Source organism: Salvelinus alpinus, chromosome 4 (assembly GCF_045679555.1).
Source record: "Salvelinus alpinus chromosome 4, SLU_Salpinus.1, whole genome shotgun sequence".
Classification (NCBI taxonomy): domain Eukaryota; kingdom Metazoa; phylum Chordata; class Actinopteri; order Salmoniformes; family Salmonidae; genus Salvelinus; species Salvelinus alpinus.
The window spans coordinates 30,612,932-30,632,931 of NC_092089.1; the positions used below are offsets into that span (position 1 = coordinate 30,612,932).

General features: G+C 45.1%; 1 protein-coding gene across 4 annotated transcripts in view; it reads right to left on the reverse strand.

The window, feature by feature from the left end:
- Positions 1-6: 6 nt before the first annotated feature.
- Positions 7-20,000, reverse strand: part of ca14 (carbonic anhydrase XIV) — a 23,570-nt gene continuing 3,576 nt past the window's right edge. For 2 of the 4 annotated variants that reach the window (XM_071394985.1, XM_071394984.1), the window contains 10 exons: positions 17,822-18,001; positions 11,873-12,018; positions 9,284-9,379; positions 8,992-9,058; positions 7,891-8,048; positions 7,560-7,683; positions 3,069-3,092; positions 2,883-2,967; positions 1,763-1,816; positions 7-498 (listed from right to left, as the gene is read on the reverse strand). In XM_071394985.1, the coding sequence (XP_071251086.1) occupies positions 402-498; positions 1,763-1,816; positions 2,883-2,967; positions 3,069-3,092; positions 7,560-7,683; positions 7,891-8,048; positions 8,992-9,058; positions 9,284-9,379; positions 11,873-12,018; positions 17,822-18,001 (1,031 nt within the window). In that variant the 3' untranslated portion in view covers positions 7-401. The remainder of the gene's footprint in view (positions 499-1,762; positions 1,817-2,882; positions 2,968-3,068; positions 3,093-7,559; positions 7,684-7,890; positions 8,049-8,991; positions 9,059-9,283; positions 9,380-11,872; positions 12,019-17,821; positions 18,002-20,000) is intronic. The other 2 variants (XM_071394987.1, XM_071394986.1) reach the window with 2 other exon arrangements.

Consider the following 20,000-nt stretch of genomic DNA (forward strand, 5'->3'; position numbering starts at 1 on the left):
GAGGCCCTGAAGTTAGGACAGGAAGGGCAGAACGTGGATGGAAAAGAGTACCATGCATACAGGTAGACCATAACAGACCATGCATTCACCCAAAAGGCCATGCAGACAGACACATGGACCAGAGCAGAGGAGGCTTGTGGGAGGAGCTATAGGCTCATTGTAATGGCTGGAATGGAATAAATGGAACGTAGTCCAACATGTGGTTTCCATATGTTTGATGTGTTTGATACCGCTCCATCATTCCATTCTAGCCATTATAATGAGCCTGTCCTCCCATAGCTCCTCCCACCAGCCTCCTCTGGACCAGAGCCATAGAGGCATTCATCCATGCCCTTTGACAGGGAGGGTGGAGTGTGGTTGGTGGGGGGGGGGGGGTCATTCATGGAGGTCTCTGATTGGTCTCAGACTGAGGAGGGGACAGGATCTTCTTTTTTTCCTGGTTCAGAGGTCGTGTTGAGGGCCACGTCCTGTTTCAGCTCCTTCCCTGGCTCCTTAGTCCTACATGTCAGAGGGCACAGGCAGTCCGACTCATCAATGGAACTACATGGCATAAAAGCTCATTGATCCTGCTGTATGTCATACTCTCCCTGTTGTTTGCACTGTATTTTGTAGCAGTTTACTCAACCATCCAGCAGAGTGATACACTAAATAACTGCATGGATTTGTTCTTGTTGGGAAACATCCCAATGGTATGTCTATGTGTAAATGAACCAAATGACAACAATGGATAAAGGTATGGAGAAGACTGACTTACAGACTGACAAGGACAGACAGACTGACAAAGACATACAGACTGACAGATAGACAGACTGACATACAGAAACAGACAGACAGACAGACAGACAGACAGACAGACAGACAGACAGACAGACAGACAGACAGACAGACAGAGACAGACTGAAAGACAGACTGACATACAGAGACAGACAGACAGACAGACAGACAGACAGACAGACAGACAGACAGACAGACAGACAGACAGACAGACAGACAGACAGACAGACAGACAGACAGACAGACAGAGACAGACTGAAAATAAAATGAAGAAAAGTCAACAAAACAAAATAAAGCCATAATCTATTGTAATAATAATTCATAGGCTTCAAAGTACAGTAAAACTCCAAGTAAACAACAAGCTAGGTGAGGAATAATGCCTGGTCAATGTTTTGGAGGGAATGATGTAGGGAACGGATCAATGACTCAACAGAGGAGTGTGACGTAGGAACCCACTGGGCACAGACGACAATTCAACGTCGATTCCACGTCGACGTGGAAACAACATTGATTCAACCAGTGTGTGCCCAGTGGGAGGTTACAGCATTAAAAAGCTATTGAGAGGGAGAAAATGTGCTATATTAGCACACTTGATTTAAAGACACAACAATCTACTTTAAACAAATGAGTTGTGAAATTTCCTAGAATAACAGGATTACAGGAAGGGATTAGGATTCTTTAGGATAACACGTGATGTTGGAATTTCTAGAGTCCCAGTCCAAACACAACTCCTAGCCCCGACCACCTTGGTGTTTGCAGATCTTAAGGAATTAGATTGGTAAGTAAAATGGCTAAAAGTAAAACGAGCTCAACTAGCCCGATTTTAACGATACATCTATGCGCTTTCTTCAGATCTGGAGGCTACACACCAACGTTTAGGGGTGCTAGGAGTTATCTCTAGCCAGGGACAGAAGGCAGATGATGGGGAGTAGAATCAGGGATTTGGGTTAAAGGGGTGAAGGTCAAAGGTCATAATCTGATTGGTGACCTGGGCACGGGGGCGGGCCGGACGCTGGGCAGGACGTCCCAGCTAGAGGTGGAGCTGTTGTGATGAAAACACAGTGTCATGTGACCAGGAAACACAAACGATCACATCACAGACAGAATCATGTTAAAAGGGCAACAATCATGCCCCGAACCGACCCTTTATCCTTTTCCTCTGCACGTTTTCTACATTTGAAATAATGAGATAGTTATTGGCAGTATGGTGTGGGCTGGTGAACCTTTTGGCATATTCCTTACACCTAGCCAATCATCTCAGATCTTTAGTCTCATTCCTAACCATGTGTCTTTAGCATTAAGCCTGGCAAGCAAGGCTGTTGGTTCTAAATCTAAAGTGCATAATATAGGGACAAAGGGTCGATTAAGAAGTGGGCAATTATCACACAGTCAGAGGAACAATCAGACGGTAGAGGATGAAGTTGCCCCTGAGCACTGATCTAAGGTCAGTTTTTTTGTTTTTACCTCTTGATGGTTACGGTTAGGATTGGAGTAACAAACCGATCCTAGGCCTGAGCATATAGGCCAGGGAATGTACCAGTCACTGGTGGTTAACATAGTAATGTTATTTTTGAACAGGGTTGGAATTACACATTGACTAGGAGGTACACTGATGGGGGTGCCCACGTTGATGTTTTTCTTTTACAACTCAAGGGGTGCCAAAACACTTTTGGGGGTGAAACTTTTAGTATAGGGGTGGCTAGCATCTCCAGACATCCCTGTAATTAGAACCCTGTCACAGAGAACACTGGCAGTAGTATTTATTTGGTTTATGAACATGTAGTATTGCACATGAATGCACTAGGTATCAGGTATTATGGAGGATTCCACCTGTTTTCCAAGACCCATTCATTAAGCAGGTTTTTGAAAAATCTGCCAAGAGAAATGTGAAGATTGAGACACCAAGAACAAAAAGAAACCCAGGACATTTTGGATCAAAGCATACCACAGTTTCATATGATAAACACAGGTAACCAGCACAACAAAAATCTGGTTGACCATACTGTTCTCTACTTCAGATAACGCTGTAGTTGGTTTAATCAGAAACAGAATAGCCCTCAGGCAGACTAGTAAGCTAAGAAACCCCATTTAACAGCTCAGTGCCTTACCGTATAGTCTTCACTATGAAGCGAATGATGACAGCCAGTCCAACACAGCCACACAGAGCTCCTATTACTATCGCTGTGATCTCTCCTGAGACAGACAGAGAAATATTCCGAATAGTACATGAAAAGATAGACATTGGCCAGAGGCCTACTCTAATAATGAATCAACTATGAAGGTCCACATCTTACCTGCAGTGTACACCTTCACTGATTCTGCAAGTGGGAAAAGGAATATGTTATTTAGAGCATTGTCTTATTACCTGTACATCTGTCATAAGGCCTACATAATAACAGGCTTGACATGATCATAACGGTTTGACATGATCGTGATGTCATGACAGAGGGTTCATGTAAAAATACTGCTGTGCTACTTTGTTTATGCAGTCGATAATTCAGTTGGAATTCATGTTCAATCAACATCTAGTAGAACTACAGGGAAATGATTATACATCTACAGTGTGTTCTGTAGTCTTTGGAATGAGTGTTGACCACCAGTAGAACTACAGGGAAATGATCATACATCTACAGTGTGTTCTGTAGTCTTTGGAATGAGTGTTGTTCACCAGTAGAACTACAGGGAAATGATCATACATCTACAGTGTGTTCTGTAGTCTTTGAAATGAGTGTTGTCCACCAGTAGAACTACAGGGAAATTATCATACATCTACAGTGTGTTCTGTAGTCTTTGAAATGAGTGTTGTCCACCAGTAGAACTACAGGGAAATTATCATACATCTACAGTGTGTTCTGTAGTCTTTGGAATGAGTGTTCACCAGTAGAACTACAGGGAAATTATTATACATCTACAGTGTGTTCTGTAGTCTTTGAAATTAGTGTTGTCCACCAGTAGAACTACAGGGAAATTATCATACATCTACAGTGTGTTCTGTAGTCTTTGAAATGAGTGTTGTCCACCAGTAGAACTACAGGGAAATTATCATACATCTACAGTGTGTTCTGTAGTCTTTGAAATGAGTGTTGTCCACCAGTAGAACTACAGGGAAATTATCATACATCTACAGTGTGTTCTGTAGTCTTTGGAATGAGTGTTGTTCACCAGTAGAACTACAGGGAAATTATCATACATCTACAGTGTGTTCTGTAGTCTTTGAAATGAGTGTTGTCCACCAGTAGAACTACAGGGAAATTATCATACATCTACAGTGTGTTCTGTAGTCTTTGAAATGAGTGTTGTCCACCAGTAGAACTACAGGGAAATTATCATACATCTACAGTGTGTTCTGTAGTCTTTGAAATGAGTGTTGTCCACCAGTAGAACTACAGGGAAATGATCATACATCTACAGTGTGTTCTGTAGTCTTTGGAATGAGTGTTGTTCACCAGTAGAACTACAGGGAAATTATTATACATCTACAGTGTGTTCTGTAGTCTTTGGAATGAGTGTTGTCCACCAGTAGAACTACAGGGAAATTATCATACATCTACAGTATGTTCTGTAGTCTTTGGAATGAGTGTTGTCCACCAGTAGAACTACAGGGAAATGATCATACATCTACAGTGTGTTCTGTAGTCTTTGGAATGAGTGTTGTCCACCAGTAGAACTACAGGGAAATTATCATACATCTACAGTGTGTTCTGTAGTCTTTGAAATGAGTGTTGTCCACCAGTAGAACTACAGGGAAATTATCATACATCTACAGTGTGTTCTGTAGTCTTTGGAATGAGTGTTGTTCACCAGTAGAACTACAGGGAAATTATCATACATCTACAGTGTGTTCTGTAGTCTTTGAAATGAGTGTTGTCCACCAGTAGAACTACAGGGAAATGATCATACATCTACAGTGTGTTCTGTAGTCTTTGGAATGAGTGTTGTCCACCAGTAGAACTACAGGGAAATTATCATACATCTACAGTGTGTTCTGTAGTCTTTGGAATGAGTGTTGTCCACCAGTAGAACTACAGGGAAATTATCATACATCTACAGTGTGTTCTGTAGTCTTTGAAATGAGTGTTGTCCACCAGTAGAACTACAGGGAAATTATCATACATCTACAGTGTGTTCTGTAGTCTTTGAAATGAGTGTTGTCCACCAGTAGAACTACAGGGAAATTATCATACATCTACAGTGTGTTCTGTAGTCTTTGGAATGAGTGTTGTTCACCAGTAGAACTACAGGGAAATTATCATACATCTACAGTGTGTTCTGTAGTCTTTGAAATGAGTGTTGTCCACCAGGTAGAACTACAGGGAAATTATCATACATCTACAGTGTGTTCTGTAGTCTTTGAAATGAGTGTTGTCCACCAGTAGAACTACAGGGAAATGATCATACATCTACAGTGTGTTCTGTAGTCTTTGGAATGAGTGTTGTTCACCAGTAGAACTACAGGGAAATTATTATACATCTACAGTGTGTTCTGTAGTCTTTGGAATGAGTGTTGTCCACCAGTAGAACTACAGGGAAATTATCATACATCTACAGTATGTTCTGTAGTCTTTGGAATGAGTGTTGTCCACCAGTAGAACTACAGGGAAATGATCATACATCTACAGTGTGTTCTGTAGTCTTTGGAATGAGTGTTGTCCACCAGTAGAACTACAGGGAAATTATCATACATCTACAGTGTGTTCTGTAGTCTTTGAAATGAGTGTTGTCCACCAGTAGAACTACAGGGAAATTATCATACATCTACAGTGTGTTCTGTAGTCTTTGGAATGAGTGTTGTTCACCAGTAGAACTACAGGGAAATTATCATACATCTACAGTGTGTTCTGTAGTCTTTGAAATGAGTGTTGTCCACCAGTAGAACTACAGGGAAATGATCATACATCTACAGTGTGTTCTGTAGTCTTTGGAATGAGTGTTGTCCACCAGTAGAACTACAGGGAAATTATCATACATCTACAGTGTGTTCTGTAGTCTTTGGAATGAGTGTTGTCCACCAGTAGAACTACAGGGAAATTATCATACATCTACAGTGTGTTCTGTAGTCTTTGGAATGAGTGTTGTTCACCAGTAGAACTACAGGGAAATTATCATACATCTACAGTGTGTTCTGTAGTCTTTGAAATGAGTGTTGTCCACCAGTAGAACTACAGGGAAATTATCATACATCTACAGTGTGTTCTGTAGTCTTTGGAATGAGTGTTGACCACGGGAGGCTGGTGGTACCTTAATTGGGGAGGATGGGCGGAATGGAATGATATCAAACACACGGTTTTCATGAGTTTGATACCATTCCATTCACTCCACCCCAGCCATTATTATGAGCCGACCTCCTCTCACCAGCCTCCTATGGTGTTGTCATAGGCCACCCTATCAGTTTTGCACAAATTCTTTCTCCTTTGTCTGTGTTCTGCTCTCTCTCTCTTGCTCTCTCTCTCTCCTTCTCTCTCTCTCCCTTTCTCTCGCTCTCTCTTTCTCCCTTTCTTTCTCTGTCTTTCTCTTCCCTCTCTCTCTCACTCCCTCTCTCTCTCTTCCTCTCTTGTCATGTGACAACAACAGTGTCAGTGTTTAGAGAAGAGATTTTGCAAAAACGAATCAGCCATCTCGTAAACAGACCTCCCCCTCATTTACAGCTCCTCTTTCTCTTCCCCACTACCCCTCTCTCTATCTCTCTCTTTCTCTCTATCACTCCCTCAACCCCCCCTCTCTCTCTTTTCCTCTGTCCTGCCCCCTCTATCCCCCTCTCTATCTCATTCACATCTTTCACAGTCAGTAACCCTTGACATTCCCACAGTTCTCACCACATTCCTCTCTTTAGTGTTTAACGCTAGCCTTCCTCCACATGTCCACCCTGAGAGCCCCTCACCGTGTCCACTAATACTGTTTAGTGAAATGTTATTAGTGGTCACGGTACGAGGCTAACCCGCCCCATAACCTTCCTGCTGATGCTGCTGTTAGGTACGAGGCTAGCCCGCCCCATGCCCTTCCTGCTGATGCTGCTGTTAGGTACGAGGCTAGCCCGCCCCATGCCCTTCCTTCTGATGCTGCTGTTAGGTACGAGGCTAGCCCGCCCCATGCCCTTCCTGCTGATGCTGCTGTTAGGTACGAGGCTAGCCCGCCCCATGCCCTTCCTTCTGATGCTGCTGTTAGGTACGAGGCTAGCCCGCCCCATGCCCTTCCTGCTGATGCTGCTGTTAGGTACGAGGCTAGCCCGCCCCATGCCCTTCCTGCTGATGCTGCTGTTAGGTACGAGGCTAGCCCGCCCCATGCCCTTCCTGCTGATGCTGCTGTTAGGTACGAGGCTAGCCCGCCCCATGCCCTTCCTGCTGATGCTGCTGTTAGGTACGAGGCTAGCCCGCCCCATGCCCTTCCTGCTGATGCTGCTGTTAGGTACGAGGCTAGCCCGCCCCATGCCCTTCCTGCTGATGCTGCTGTTAGGTACGAGGCTAGCCCGCCCCATGCCCTTCCTGCTGATGCTGCTGTTAGGTACGAGGCTAGCCCGCCCCATGCCCTTCTTGCTGATGCTGCTGTTAGGTACGAGGCTAGCCCGCCCCATGCCCTTCTTGCTGATGCTGCTGTTAGGTACGAGGCTAGCCCGCCCCATGCCCTTCTTGCTGATGCTGCTGTTAGGTACGAGGCTAGCACTTGCCCTGCTGCTGTTAACATGTTAGCATTATCCCAGTCTCTCTGACACCTGTCTTCCTGAATGGGACATGGGGTTCATTGTGTTCTGAGGGTCAGACAGGTTGTGTTAGAGAACCCCTCCCCCCAACCTAATGGGAAGGATGAGAGGATGGTCCGGTCGTTAAGTGGTTGAGGTGTACGGCAGTTGTCCTGCATGACGACGCGGTCAGCGTCCTCCTTACTGGCATACAGCACTGTCTCCAGCTTCATCAGCTGAGGAAGAAGGGAGGACAGAGAGGAGGAAGAGAAGAGGAAAGAGAGACATAAAGAGGGGAGGAAGAGAGGAGGAAAGATGGTGAAGAGGAGGAAGACAGGAGGGAAGAGGGGGAGAAAAGAAGAGGAGGACATAGTGATGCTTTGAATTCAAGCACAAGTATATCACCATCACCATCACACACACACACACACGCCTTCCCTCACCTGTGTGTGTGAGATTTTGACGGTCTCTGTGAAGAGGGTCCAGAGGACACTCTGGAAGCAGGGAGGAGTGGTGAGGGAGCCATTGTATCGGTAGTACCGCCCCAGGTCAGAGGGCAGGAGGGACTGGACATCAAAGGCTGGGATGGACACACTCTGACCTGACCACGGAGGGAGGAATGGAGGGGTGGATGGACAGATGAAAGTTAGAGGAGACTCCTGGGGGCACATAGTGGTGCTGTTTGGCACTTCCATAAGAAATCAGAGAATCCCCATAAACTACTGTAGTCGTGGTAACATTGCTAGTGTAACAGTATAACTTTAAACCGTCCCCTCGCCCCAACACGGGCGCGAACCAGGGACCCTCTGCACACATCAACAACTGACACCCACGAAGCGTCGTTACCCATCGCTCCACAAAAGCCGCGGCCCTTGCAGAGCAAGGGGCAACACTACATCTAGGTTTCAGAGCAAGTGACGTAACTGATTGAAACGCTACTAGCGCGTACCCGCTAACTAGCTAGCCATTTCACATCCGTTACACTCACCCCCCTTTCAACCTCCTCCTTTTCCGCAGCAACCATCCGGGTCAACAGCATCAATGTAACTGTATAACTTTAGACCGTCCCCTCGCCCCGACACGGGCGCGAACCAGGGACCCTCTGCACACATCAACAACGGTCGCCCACGAAGCATCGTTACCCATCGCTCCACAAAGGCCACGGCCCTTGCAGAGCAAGGGGCAACACTACATCTAGGTTTCAGAGCAAGTGACGTAACTGATTGAAACGCTACTAGCGCGTACCCGCTAACTAGCTAGCCATTTCACATCCGTTACACTAGAAGGTAGCTGTAGTAATAATGCTGATTGGTTAAGGTGTACTTTGATTAAGCTACCTGGGGCGGCAGGTAGCCTAGTGGTTAGAGTGTTGGACTAGTAACCAAACGGTTGCAAGATCCAATCCCCGAGCTGACAAGGTAAAAATCTGTCGTTCTGCCCCTGAACAAGGCAGTTAGGCTGTTCCTAGGCTGTCATTGAAGAATTTGTTCTTAACTGACTTGCCTAGTTAAATAAAAGTAAATAATAATTAACAGCTGTCTCACCTGCATGTCTGACACGACCCAGGTAGTTGAGAATGTTCCAAAAAGCCTGGTTAGCCTCCTCACCTGTCTGACAGATCACACATCTTCCCTTTAGGTCAAGTGTGCAGGCTTTACTATACATTCACAAAGCCTTTCTTACCAATCTGCTATAGATTTTCCAACTGAAGAAATAAAACGTAAATAAAGGGAATTTGTAACCTATTGTAAAGAATACAAATACAACTCTTTTGAAGTATGTAATGTCTCCAGTGGTTGGTGTGATTGTCAGTTAGTTATGATGTAATAGTCCTACCTCTATGAGGACTCCCAGGACTGCCAGTCCATCCTGCTGGGTCATAGCCACTGACATGTTAGGGTACAGCTCTGAGTTGTAGTGCACCACATGCAGCTACACAGAGAGGGAACATGGTTAGTGTGTGTGTGTGTGTGTGTGTGTGTGTGTGTGTGTGTGTGTGTGTGTGTGTGTGTGTGTGTGTGTGTGTGTGTGTGTGTGTGTGTGTGTGTGTGTGTGTGTGTGTGTGTGTGTGTGTGTGTGTGTGTGTGTGTGTGTGTGTGTGTGTGTATGCATGCATGCCTACATGTGTCTGTCTCCGTGTGTGTGTGTGTGTGTGTGTGTGTGTATGCATGCATGCCTACATGTGTCTGTCTCCGTGTGTGTGTGTGTGTGTGTGTGTGTGTGTGTGTGTGTGTGTGTGTGTGTGTGTGTGTGTGTGTGTGTGTGTGTGTGTGTGTGTGTGTGTGTGTGTGTGTGTGTGTATGCATGCATGCCTACATGTGTCTGTCTCCGTGTGTCTGTCTCCGTGTGTGTGTGTGTGTGTGTCTGTCTCCGTGTGTCTGTCTCCGTGTGTCTGTCCCCGTGTGTGTGTGTGTGTGTGTGTGTGTGTGTGTGTGTGTGTGTGTGTGTGTGTGTGTGTGTGTGTGTTTGTGTCTGTGTCTGTGTCTGTGTCTGTGTCTGTGTCTGTGTCTGTGTCTGTGTGTGTGTGTGTGTGTGTGTGTGTGTGTGTGTGTGTGTGTGTGTGTGTGTGTATGCATGCATGCCTACATGTGTCTGTCTCCGTGTGTGTGTCTCTGTGTGTGTGTGTGTGTGTGTGTGTCTGTCTCCGTGTGTCTGTCTCCGTGTGTCTGTCTCCGTGTGTGTGTGTGTGTGTGTGTGTGTGTGTGTGTGTGTGTGTGTGTGTGTGTGTGTGTGTGTGTGTGTGTGTGTGTGTGTGTGTGTGTGTGTGTGTGTGTGTGTGTGTGTGTGTGTGTATGCATGCATGCCTACATGTGTCTGTCTCCGTGTGTCTGTCTCCGTGTGTGTGTGTGTGTGTGTCTGTCTCCGTGTGTCTGTCTCCGTGTGTCTGTCTCCGTGTGTGTGTGTGTGTGTGTGTGTGTGTGTGTGTGTGTGTGTGTGTGTGTGTGTGTGTGTGTGTGTGTGTGTGTGTGTGTGTGTGTCTGTGTCTGTGTCTGTGTCTGTGTCTGTGTGTGTGTGTGTGTGTGTGTGTGTGTGTGTGTGTGTGTGTGTGTATGCATGCATGCCTACATGTGTCTGTCTCCGTGTGTCTGTCTCCGTGTGTGTGTGTGTGTGTGTGTGTCTGTCTCCGTGTGTCTGTCTCCGTGTGTCTGTCTCCGCGTGTGTGTGTGTGTGTGTGTGTGTGTGTGTGTGTGTGTGTGTGTGTGTGTGTGTGTGTGTGTGTGTGTGTGTGTGTGTGTGTGTGTGTGTGTGTGTGTGTGTGTGTGTGTGTGTGTGTGTGTGTGTGTGTGTGTGTGTGTGTGTGTGTGTGTGTGTGTGTGTGCCAGTGTCTAATCTTTAGAAAATCCCTCCTGAGTTTGAATGAAAAGTGCTGCTACATTCGTTTACATAGCGTTCAGATGGGAGAAAAAGAGAGTGAGGGAGAGGGAATGAGAGAGTGATCGAGAGAGGGAGGGGGGATATGCTGGCTCATTGAAAATCTCTGAGAGGGAGGGAGGGGGATATGCTGGCTCATTGAAAATCTCTGAGAGGGAGGGAGTAGGGAATGAGAGAGTGATCGAGAGAGGGAGGGAGTAGGGGAGGGGGGAGAGATAAAGACTAATTGTCTGTCTTTATGTAATAGTGTGTAACCAGAGCAGGGAGCCTCTCCTTCATGTTTTCAAACTCTCACTCTCACAAACTCTCACAAACTCTCTCTCTCTCTCACTGTTCCTCCCTCTCTCTCTCTTCCTCTCTCTCTCTCACTGCCCCCCCTCTCTTTCTCTCTCTCTCTCTCTGTCCCTCCCTCTCGCTCTCTCTCTCTGTTGGCATACCTGTGCAGTAGCAGATGGACAGGATCTGACTTATTCGTCCAAACTCTCTCTCTCTCTGTCTCTCTCTCTCCATCCCTCATTCCATTACCTCTCCACCCATTTTTGCAGATCCACTGCATGTTCTACAGAGAATTGGACAGTGTTTCAAGTTCCAAAAGTGTGTGTGTGTGTGTTTTTGGGGTACAGTAAATACACTGCCAACCTGAGAAAGTTGGTTCCCCTTCCTATGTATACTGTAGGTGTTTGAGAGGCTTTTATTTGGCATGCTTTCTAATCCTGAAGTCTTTACAACAATTTCAATCAGATTTAATTCCACTCCCCAATTAATTAACATCATTCAAACACTTGTTCTCCAATAACCGTTTCAAGTTGGTTTTCTCCTACTATGACTAGTGTTAACCAGATTAGCTAAGAGTCTAGATTGCTGTTTAGTGTTTCTGTATAATATTTAATGATATTATAGTATGGTTTCTCAACTGAAGTGCTTAATACTGCAATCTGCCTGTATATACAGCATGGCACGTACGCATGTCTTTACATATGCAGGCTTACAAACTCTCACCCACCAACACCCCCCACACCCCACCCCCCTCCAAACACACACACAGTCCCTCACCTCTGCAGCGGAGCTCTGACCGTTGATGGTGTGTTCGCTGCCCCCGGCCTCCGGGGCTCCGTTGCCCCAGTGCAGGTGCATCTGGACGGCCGTGAACTGCCAGGGCAGCCCCCCTAAACCCATCCAGCCTGGGAGAGGAACCACCACTGTGATGGAGAGAAAGCATGGTTGCTGTAGTTACCTGTATGTTGTTAGTGATGGAGTCAGCGTGGTTGCTGTAGTTACCTGTATGTATGTTGTTAGTGATGGAGTCAGCGTGGTTGCTGTAGTTACCTGTATGTATGTTGTTAGTGATGGAGTCAGCGTGGTTGCTGTAGTTACCTGTATGTATGTTGTTAGTGATGGAGTCAGCGTGGTTGCTGTAGTTACCTGTATGTATGTTGTTAGTGATGGAGTCAGCGTGGTTGCTGTAGTTACCTGTATGTATGTTGTTAGTGATGGAGTCAGCGTGGTTGCTGTAGTTACCTGTATGTATGTTGTTAGTGATGGAGTCAGCGTGGTTGCTGTAGTTACCTGTATGTATGTTGTTAGTGATGGAGTCAGCATGGTTGCTGTAGGTACCTGTATGTCTGTTGTTAGTGATGGAGTCAACATGGTTGCTGTAGTTACCTGTATGTATGTTGTTAGTGATGGAGTCAGCGTGGTTGCTGTAGTTACCTGTATGTATGTTGTTAGTGATGGAGTCAGCATGGTTGCTGTAGTTACCTGTATGGCTGTTGTTAGTGATGGAGTCAGCGTGGTTGCTGTAGTTACCTGTATGTATGTTGTTAGTGATGAAGTCAGCGTGGTTGCTGTAGTTACCTGTATGTTGTTAGTGATGGAGTCAGCATGGTTGCTGTAGTTACCTGTATGTATGTTGTTAGTGATGAAGTCAGCGTGGTTGCTGTAGTTACCTGTATGTTGTTAGTGATGGAGTCAGCATGGTTGCTGTAGTTACCTGTATGTATGTTGTTAGTAATGGAGTCAGCATGGTTGCTGTAGTTACCTGTATGTATGTTGTTAGTGATGAAGTCAGCGTGGTTGCTGTAGTTACCTGTATGTTGTTAGTGATGGAGTCAGCATGGTTGCTGTAGTTACCTGTATGTATGTTGTTAGTGATGGAGTCAGCGTGGTTGCTGTAGTTATCTGTATGTTGTTAGTGATGGAGTCAGCGTGGTTGCTGTAGTTACCTGTATGTTGTTAGTGATGGAGTCAGCATGGTTGCTGTAGTTACCTGTATGTTGTTAGTGATGGAGTCAGCATGGTTGCTGTAGTTACCTGTATGTATGTTGTTAGTGATGGAGTCAGCATGGTTGCTGTAGTTACCTGTATGTATGTTGTTAGTGATGGAGTCAGCGTGGTTGCTGTAGTTACCTGTATGTATGTTGTTAGTGATGGAGTCAGCATGGTTGTTGTAGTTACCTGTATGTTGTTAGTGATGGAGTCAGCATGGTTGCTGTAGTTACCTGTATGTATGTTGTTAGTGATGGAGTCAGCATGGTTGCTGTAGTTACCTGTATGTATGTTGTTAGTGATGGAGTCAGCATGGTTGCTGTAGTTACCTGTATGTATGTTGTTAGTGATGGAGTCAGCATGGTTGCTGTAGTTACCTGTATGTATGTTGTTAGTGATGGAGTCAGCATGGTTGCTGTAGTTACCTGTATGTATGTTGTTAGTGATGGAGTCAGCATGGTTGCTGTAGTTACCTGTATGTTGTTAGTGATGGAGTCAGCATGGTTGCTGTAGTTACCTGTATGTTGTTAGTGATGGAGTCAGCGTGGTTGCTGTAGTTACCTGTATGTATGTTGTTAGTGATGGATTCAGCGTGGTTGCTGTAGTTACCTGTATGTATGTTGTTAGTGATGGAGTCAGCATGGTTGCTGTAGTTACCTGTATGTTGTTAGTGATGGAGTCAGCGTGGTTGCTGTAGTTACCTGTATGTTGTTAGTGATGGAATCAGCGTAGTTACTGTAGTTACCTGTATGGCTGTTGTTAGTGATGGAGGCAGCATGGTTGCTGTAGTTACCTGTATGTTGTTAGTGATGGAGTCAGCGTGGTTGCTGTAGTTACCTGTATGTATGTTGTTAGTGATGGAGTCAGCATGGTTGCTGTAGTTACCTGTATGTATGTTGTTAGTGATGGAGTCAGCATGGTTGCTGTAGTTACCTGTATGTATGTTGTTAGTGATGTAGTCAGCGTGGTTGCTGTAGTTACCTGTATGTTGTTAGTGATGGAGTCAGCGTGGTTGCTGTAGTTACCTGTATGTATGTTGTTAGTGATGGAGTCAGCATGGTTGCTGTAGTTACCTGTATGTTGTTAGTGATGGAGTCAGCGTGGTTGCTGTAGTTACCTGTATGTATGTTGTTAGTGATGGAGTCAGCATGGTTGCTGTAGTTACCTGTATGTCTGTTGTTAGTGATGGAGTCAGTGTCGTTGCTGTAGTTACCTGTATGTATGTTGTTAGTGATGGAGTCAGCGTGGTTGCTGTAGTTACCTGTATGGCTGTTGTTAGTGATGGAGTCAGCATGGTTGCTGTAGTTACCTGTATGTCTGTTGTTAGTGATGGAGTCAGCGTGGTTGCTGTAGTTACCTGTATGTATGTTGTTAGTGATGGAGTCAGCATGGTTGCTGTAGTTACCTGTATGGCTGTTGTTAGTGATGGAGTCAGCATGGTTGCTGTAGTTATCTGTATGTTGTTAGTGATGGAGTCAGCATGGTTGCTGTAGTTACCTGTATGGCTGTTGTTAGTGATGGAGTCAGCGTGGTTGCTGTAGTTACCTGTATGTTGTTAGTGATGGAGTCAGCGTGGTTGCTGTAGTTACCTGTATGTTGTTAGTGATGGAGTCAGCGTGGTTGCTGTAGTTACCTGTATGTATGTTGTTAGTGATGGAGTCAGCATGGTTGCTGTAGTTACCTGTATGTCTGTTGTTAGTGATGGAGTCAGCATGGTTGTTGTAGTTACCTGTATGTTGTTAGTGATGGAGTCAGCGTGGTTGCTGTAGTTACCTGTATGTATGTTGTTAGTGATGGAGTCAGCATGGTTGTTGTAGTTACCTGTATGTTGTTAGTGATGGAGTCAGCGTGGTTGCTGTAGTTACCTGTATGTATGTTGTTAGTGATGGAGTCAGCATGGTTGCTGTAGTTACCTGTATGTCTGTTGTTAGTGATGGAGTCAGTGTCGTTGCTGTAGTTACCTGTATGTATGTTGTTAGTGATGGAGTCAGCGTGGTTGCTGTAGTTACCTGTATGTCTGTTGTTAGTGATGAAGTCAGCGTGGTTGCTGTAGTTACCTGTATGGCTGTTGTTAGTGATGGAGTCAGCATGGTTGCTGTAGTTACCTGTATGTCTGTTGTTAGTGATGGAGTCAGCATGGTTGCTGTAGTTACTTGTATGTATGTTGTTAGTGATGGAGTCAGCATGGTTGCTGTAGTTACCTGTATGGCTGTTGTTAGTGATGGAGTCAGCATGGTTGCTGTAGTTATCTGTATGTTGTTAGTGATGGAGTCAGCATGGTTGCTGTAGTTACCTGTATGGCTGTTGTTAGTGATGGAGTCAGCGTGGTTGCTGTAGTTACCTGTATGTTGTTAGTGATGGAGTCAGCGTGGTTGCTGTAGTTACCTGTATGTTGTTAGTGATGGAGTCAGTGTGGTTGCTGTAGTTACCTGTATGTTGTTAGTGATGGAGTCAGCATGGTTGCTGTAGTTACCTGTATGTATGTTGTTAGTGATGGAGTCAGCGTGGTTGCTGTAGTTACCTGTATGTATGTTGTTAGTGATGGAGTCAGCGTGGTTGCTGTAGTTACCTGTATGTCTGTTGTTAGTGATGGAGTCAGCGTGGTTGATGTAGTTACCTGTATGTATGTTGTTAGTGATGGAGTCAGCATGGTTGCTGTAGTTACCTGTATGTATGTTGTTAGTGATGGAGTCAGCGTGGTTGCTGTAGGTACCTGTATGTCTGTTGTTAGTGATGGAGTCAGCGTGGTTGCTGTAGTTATCTGTATGTATGTTGTTAGTGATGGAGTCAGCGTGGTTGCTGTAGTTATCTGTATGTTGTTAGTGATGGAGTCAGCATGGTTGCTGTAGTTACCTGTATGTATGTTGTTAGTGATGGAGTCAGCATGGTTGCTGTAGTTACCTGTATGTCTGTTGTTAGTGATGGAGTCAGCGTGGTTGCTGTAGTTATCTGTATGTATGTTGTTAGTGATGGAGTCAGCGTGGTTGCTGTAGTTATCTGTATGTTGTTAGTGATGGAGTCAGCATGGTTGCTGTAGTTACCTGTATGTATGTTGTTAGTGATGGAGTCAGCATGGTTGCTGTAGTTACCTGTATGTATGTTGTTAGTGATGGATTCAGCGTGGTTGCTGTAGTTACCTGTATGTTGTTAGTGATGGAGTCAGCGTAGTTACTGTAGTTACCTGTATGGCTGTTGTTAGTGATGGAGGCAGCATGGTTGCTGTAGTTACCTGTATGTTGTTAGTGATGGAGTCAGCGTAGTTACTGTAGTTACCTGTATGGCTGTTGTTAGTGATGGAGTCAGCATGGTTGCTGTAGTTACCTGTATGTATGTTGTTAGTGATGGAGTCAGCGTGGTTGCTGTAGTTACCTGTATGTTGTTAGTGATGGAGTCAGCGTAGTTACTGTAGTTACCTGTATGGCTGTTGTTAGTGATGGAGGCAGCATGGTTGCTGTAGTTACCTGTATGTTGTTAGTGATGGAGTCAGCGTGGTTGCTGTAGTTACCTGTATGTATGTTGTTAGTGATGGAGTCAGCATGGTTGCTGTAGTTACCTGTATGTATGTTGTTAGTGATGGAGTCAGCATGGTTGCTGTAGTTACCTGTATGTATGTTGTTAGTGATGGAGTCAGCGTGGTTGCTGTAGTTACCTGTATGTATGTTGTTAGTGATGGAGTCAGCATGGTTGCTGTAGTTACCTGTATGTATGTTGTTAGTGATGGAGTCAGCATGGTTGTTGTAGTTACCTGTATGTTGTTAGTGATGGAGTCAGCGTGGTTGCTGTAGTTACCTGTATGTATGTTGTTAGTGATGGAGTCAGCGTGGTTGCTGTAGTTACCTGTATGTATGTTGTTAGTGATGGAGTCAGTGTGGTTGCTGTAGTTACCTGTATGGCTGTTGTTAGTGATGGAGTCAGCATGGTTGCTGTAGTTACCTGTATGGCTGTTGTTAGTGATGGAGTCAGTGTGGTTGCTGTAGTTACCTGTATGTATGTTGTTAGTGATGGAGTCAGCGTGGTTGCTGTAGTTACCTGTATGGCTGTTGTTAGTGATGGAGTCAGCATGGTTGCTGTAGTTACCTGTATGTCTGTTGTTAGTGATGGAGTCAGCATGGTTGCTGTAGTTACCTGTATGGCTGTTGTTAGTGATGGAGTCAGTGTGGTTGCTGTAGTTACCTGTATGTATGTTGTTAGTGATGGAGTCAGCGTGGTTGCTGTAGTTACCTGTATGGCTGTTGTTAGTGATGGAGTCAGCATGGTTGCTGTAGTTAGCTGTATGGCTGTTGTTAGTGATGGAGTCAGTGTGGTTGCTGTAGTTACCTGTATGGCTGTTGTTAGTGATGGAGTCAGCGTGGTTGCTGTAGTTACCTGTATGGCTGTTGTTAGTGATGGAGTCAGCATGGTTGCTGTAGTTACCTGTATGTTGTTAGTGATGGAGTCAGCATGGTTGCTGTAGTTACCTGTATGTATGTTGTTAGTGATGGAGTCAGCATGGTTGCTGTAGTTACCTGTATGTCTGTTGTTAGTGATGGAGTCAGCATGGTTGCTGTAGTTACCTGTATGGCTGTTGTTAGTGATGGAGTCAGCATGGTTGCTGTAGTTACCTGTGTGTTGTTAGTGATGGAGTCAGCGTGGTTGCTGTAGTTACCTGTAGGGCTGTTGTTAGTGATGGAGTCAGCATGGTTGCTGTAGTTACCTGTATGTTGTTAGTGATGGAGTCAGCATGGTTGACGTAGTTACCTGTATGTCCGTTGTTGTAGAGGCTGAAGGGTTTGTTGCCGTGCTGGCTATAACCGAGGGGGGTAAGAGGGCCCAGGCAGGGGTCATACTGGGTCTGGACCGTTGCCACGTCAACCGGAGACTGGGCCGTACCACCACAGTCTGGGAAGTAATCCGCCCACTTGGACTGGCCTACTGAACCTGAGGGGGAGGAGAAGGGAAGAGAGTGACCAAAACATGACACGTCTTGTGACTCTCTATCAGTGATACACATTAAGCATGGCCAGTCAGTCAGCGGGCCTTTTCTTTTGTAACATTTTCTGTGGAAAACAGAAGATAAGTTGGGGATCATCCTGCTCATCCTCTCTTTCAGAGCGAGAGTGTGTGTATACAGGAGTGTAAAGTCAGTGGTCAGTCATGCGTGCATGATGAGGTAGTGTATTATATTCACAGTGGTGAGCGCACACACACACAAACATCCTTCCTCATTACTAATTGGAGGGGAGAGAGAAACTGGAGCAGAGAGAGGGAGACTGATGGGTGCACAGAGAAACATTCTTGGGACAGAGAGAAAGAGAGAGACAGGGGTAGAGGGGATTCAGACTAGAGAGACTGAGGGAAGACAGGAGAATGGGTCGGAGAGGTGGAATAATGAAAGGACATGTAGAGAATGGAACATCTGAAAAAGAGAGTGACAAGCAAGAGAAAGAATTAGAATTTGAGAGTAGGCAGAACAGAGGAGAGGGGTGATGGTAGTAAAGGACAGGGGCATGAGCACAACTTAGACTCAAACCAGCACAATTACAAGAAGCCTTTCAAGACAATCAAAAACAAGTATTCAACAATGCCATGGTAAAATTAAGCAATAAGGCCCGAGGGGGTGTGGTATATGGCCAATATACCACAGCTAAGGGCTGTTCTTAGGCACGACGCAACTATACCACAAAATCCCGAGGTGCCTTATTGCTATTATAAACTGATTACAAACATAATTAGAACAGTAAAAGAAATATCATACCCATGGTATACGGTCTCATATACCACGGATTTACACCAATCAGCATTCTGAGCACGAACCACCCAGTTTATAACAGTTAATAATATCGAATACACAGAGGGTTCATTCAGATCTCAATGTGAGGTCTCCTCTCCAACCCTCAGGGTGCTCTAGCCTGCTACGGAGGTCAGTGCTCTACTCTCCATGCTACTGTTAATCAATGTGAGGTCTCCTCTCCAACCCTCAGGGTTCTCTAGCCTGCTACTGTTAATCAATGTGAGGTCTCCTCTCCAACCCTCAGGGTTCTCTAGCCTGCTACTGTTAATCAATGTGAGGTCTCCTCTCCAACCCTCAGGGTGCTCTAGCCTGCTACGGAGGTCAGTGCTCTACTCTCCATGCTACTGTTAATCAATGTGAGGTCTCCTCTCCAACCCTCAGGGTTCTCTAGCCTGCTACTGTTAATCAATGTGAGGTCTCCTCTCCAACCCTCAGGGTTCTCTAGCCTGCTACTGTTAATCAATGTGAGGGGATCCTTTCTACATTAGTGCTATACTTACACACGCACTCTGTCTCTCCACTCCACCCTAGTGTTTATCTGCAGTGGGCTCAGGGGGATTTTACTTTCCTAGGGGGATTAGAGAGAGACTTTTTTACACCATCACTATCTCCCTAGCTACCACAAAAGAAGTTCTGTGAACCATATGTTTGTTAGAGCTTGGTGAGAGCGTGGTTGTCTTATGGTTATTTTGCATACAATCTTCCCACAACGTTCTGGGAATGGTGCAGGAGAGTTGCTTAGCTTTGGATCGTTCTCAGCGCATTTAAGGAACTTCACAAAAAACATTATTATCTTGGTATTTCAATACTTTAAAGGCACAATCAGCAGTTGCAACATCCATTTTTGGACGTCTAGTTTTGATTTACATTTGGTTGAGTTGCCAACTAATGTGAATTAAACATGAAATCAACAAAACATTTTCATTGGATTTAGGTTAAAAGTTGGGTAAAAAAAATACGAAATGCACTTATGTTGATGACTCAACCAGTTTTTGCCCAGTGGGAAGGAACCAGAGTAAAACTTTATCAGAACCTCCCTGCAACATAAAATAAACTTTCCCAGAACAGGCAACATTTTCACTTACGTTTAAAAAACATTCCGTTTTACTTGTCAGAAAACATATGGCATTGTTCCCATAACCAATG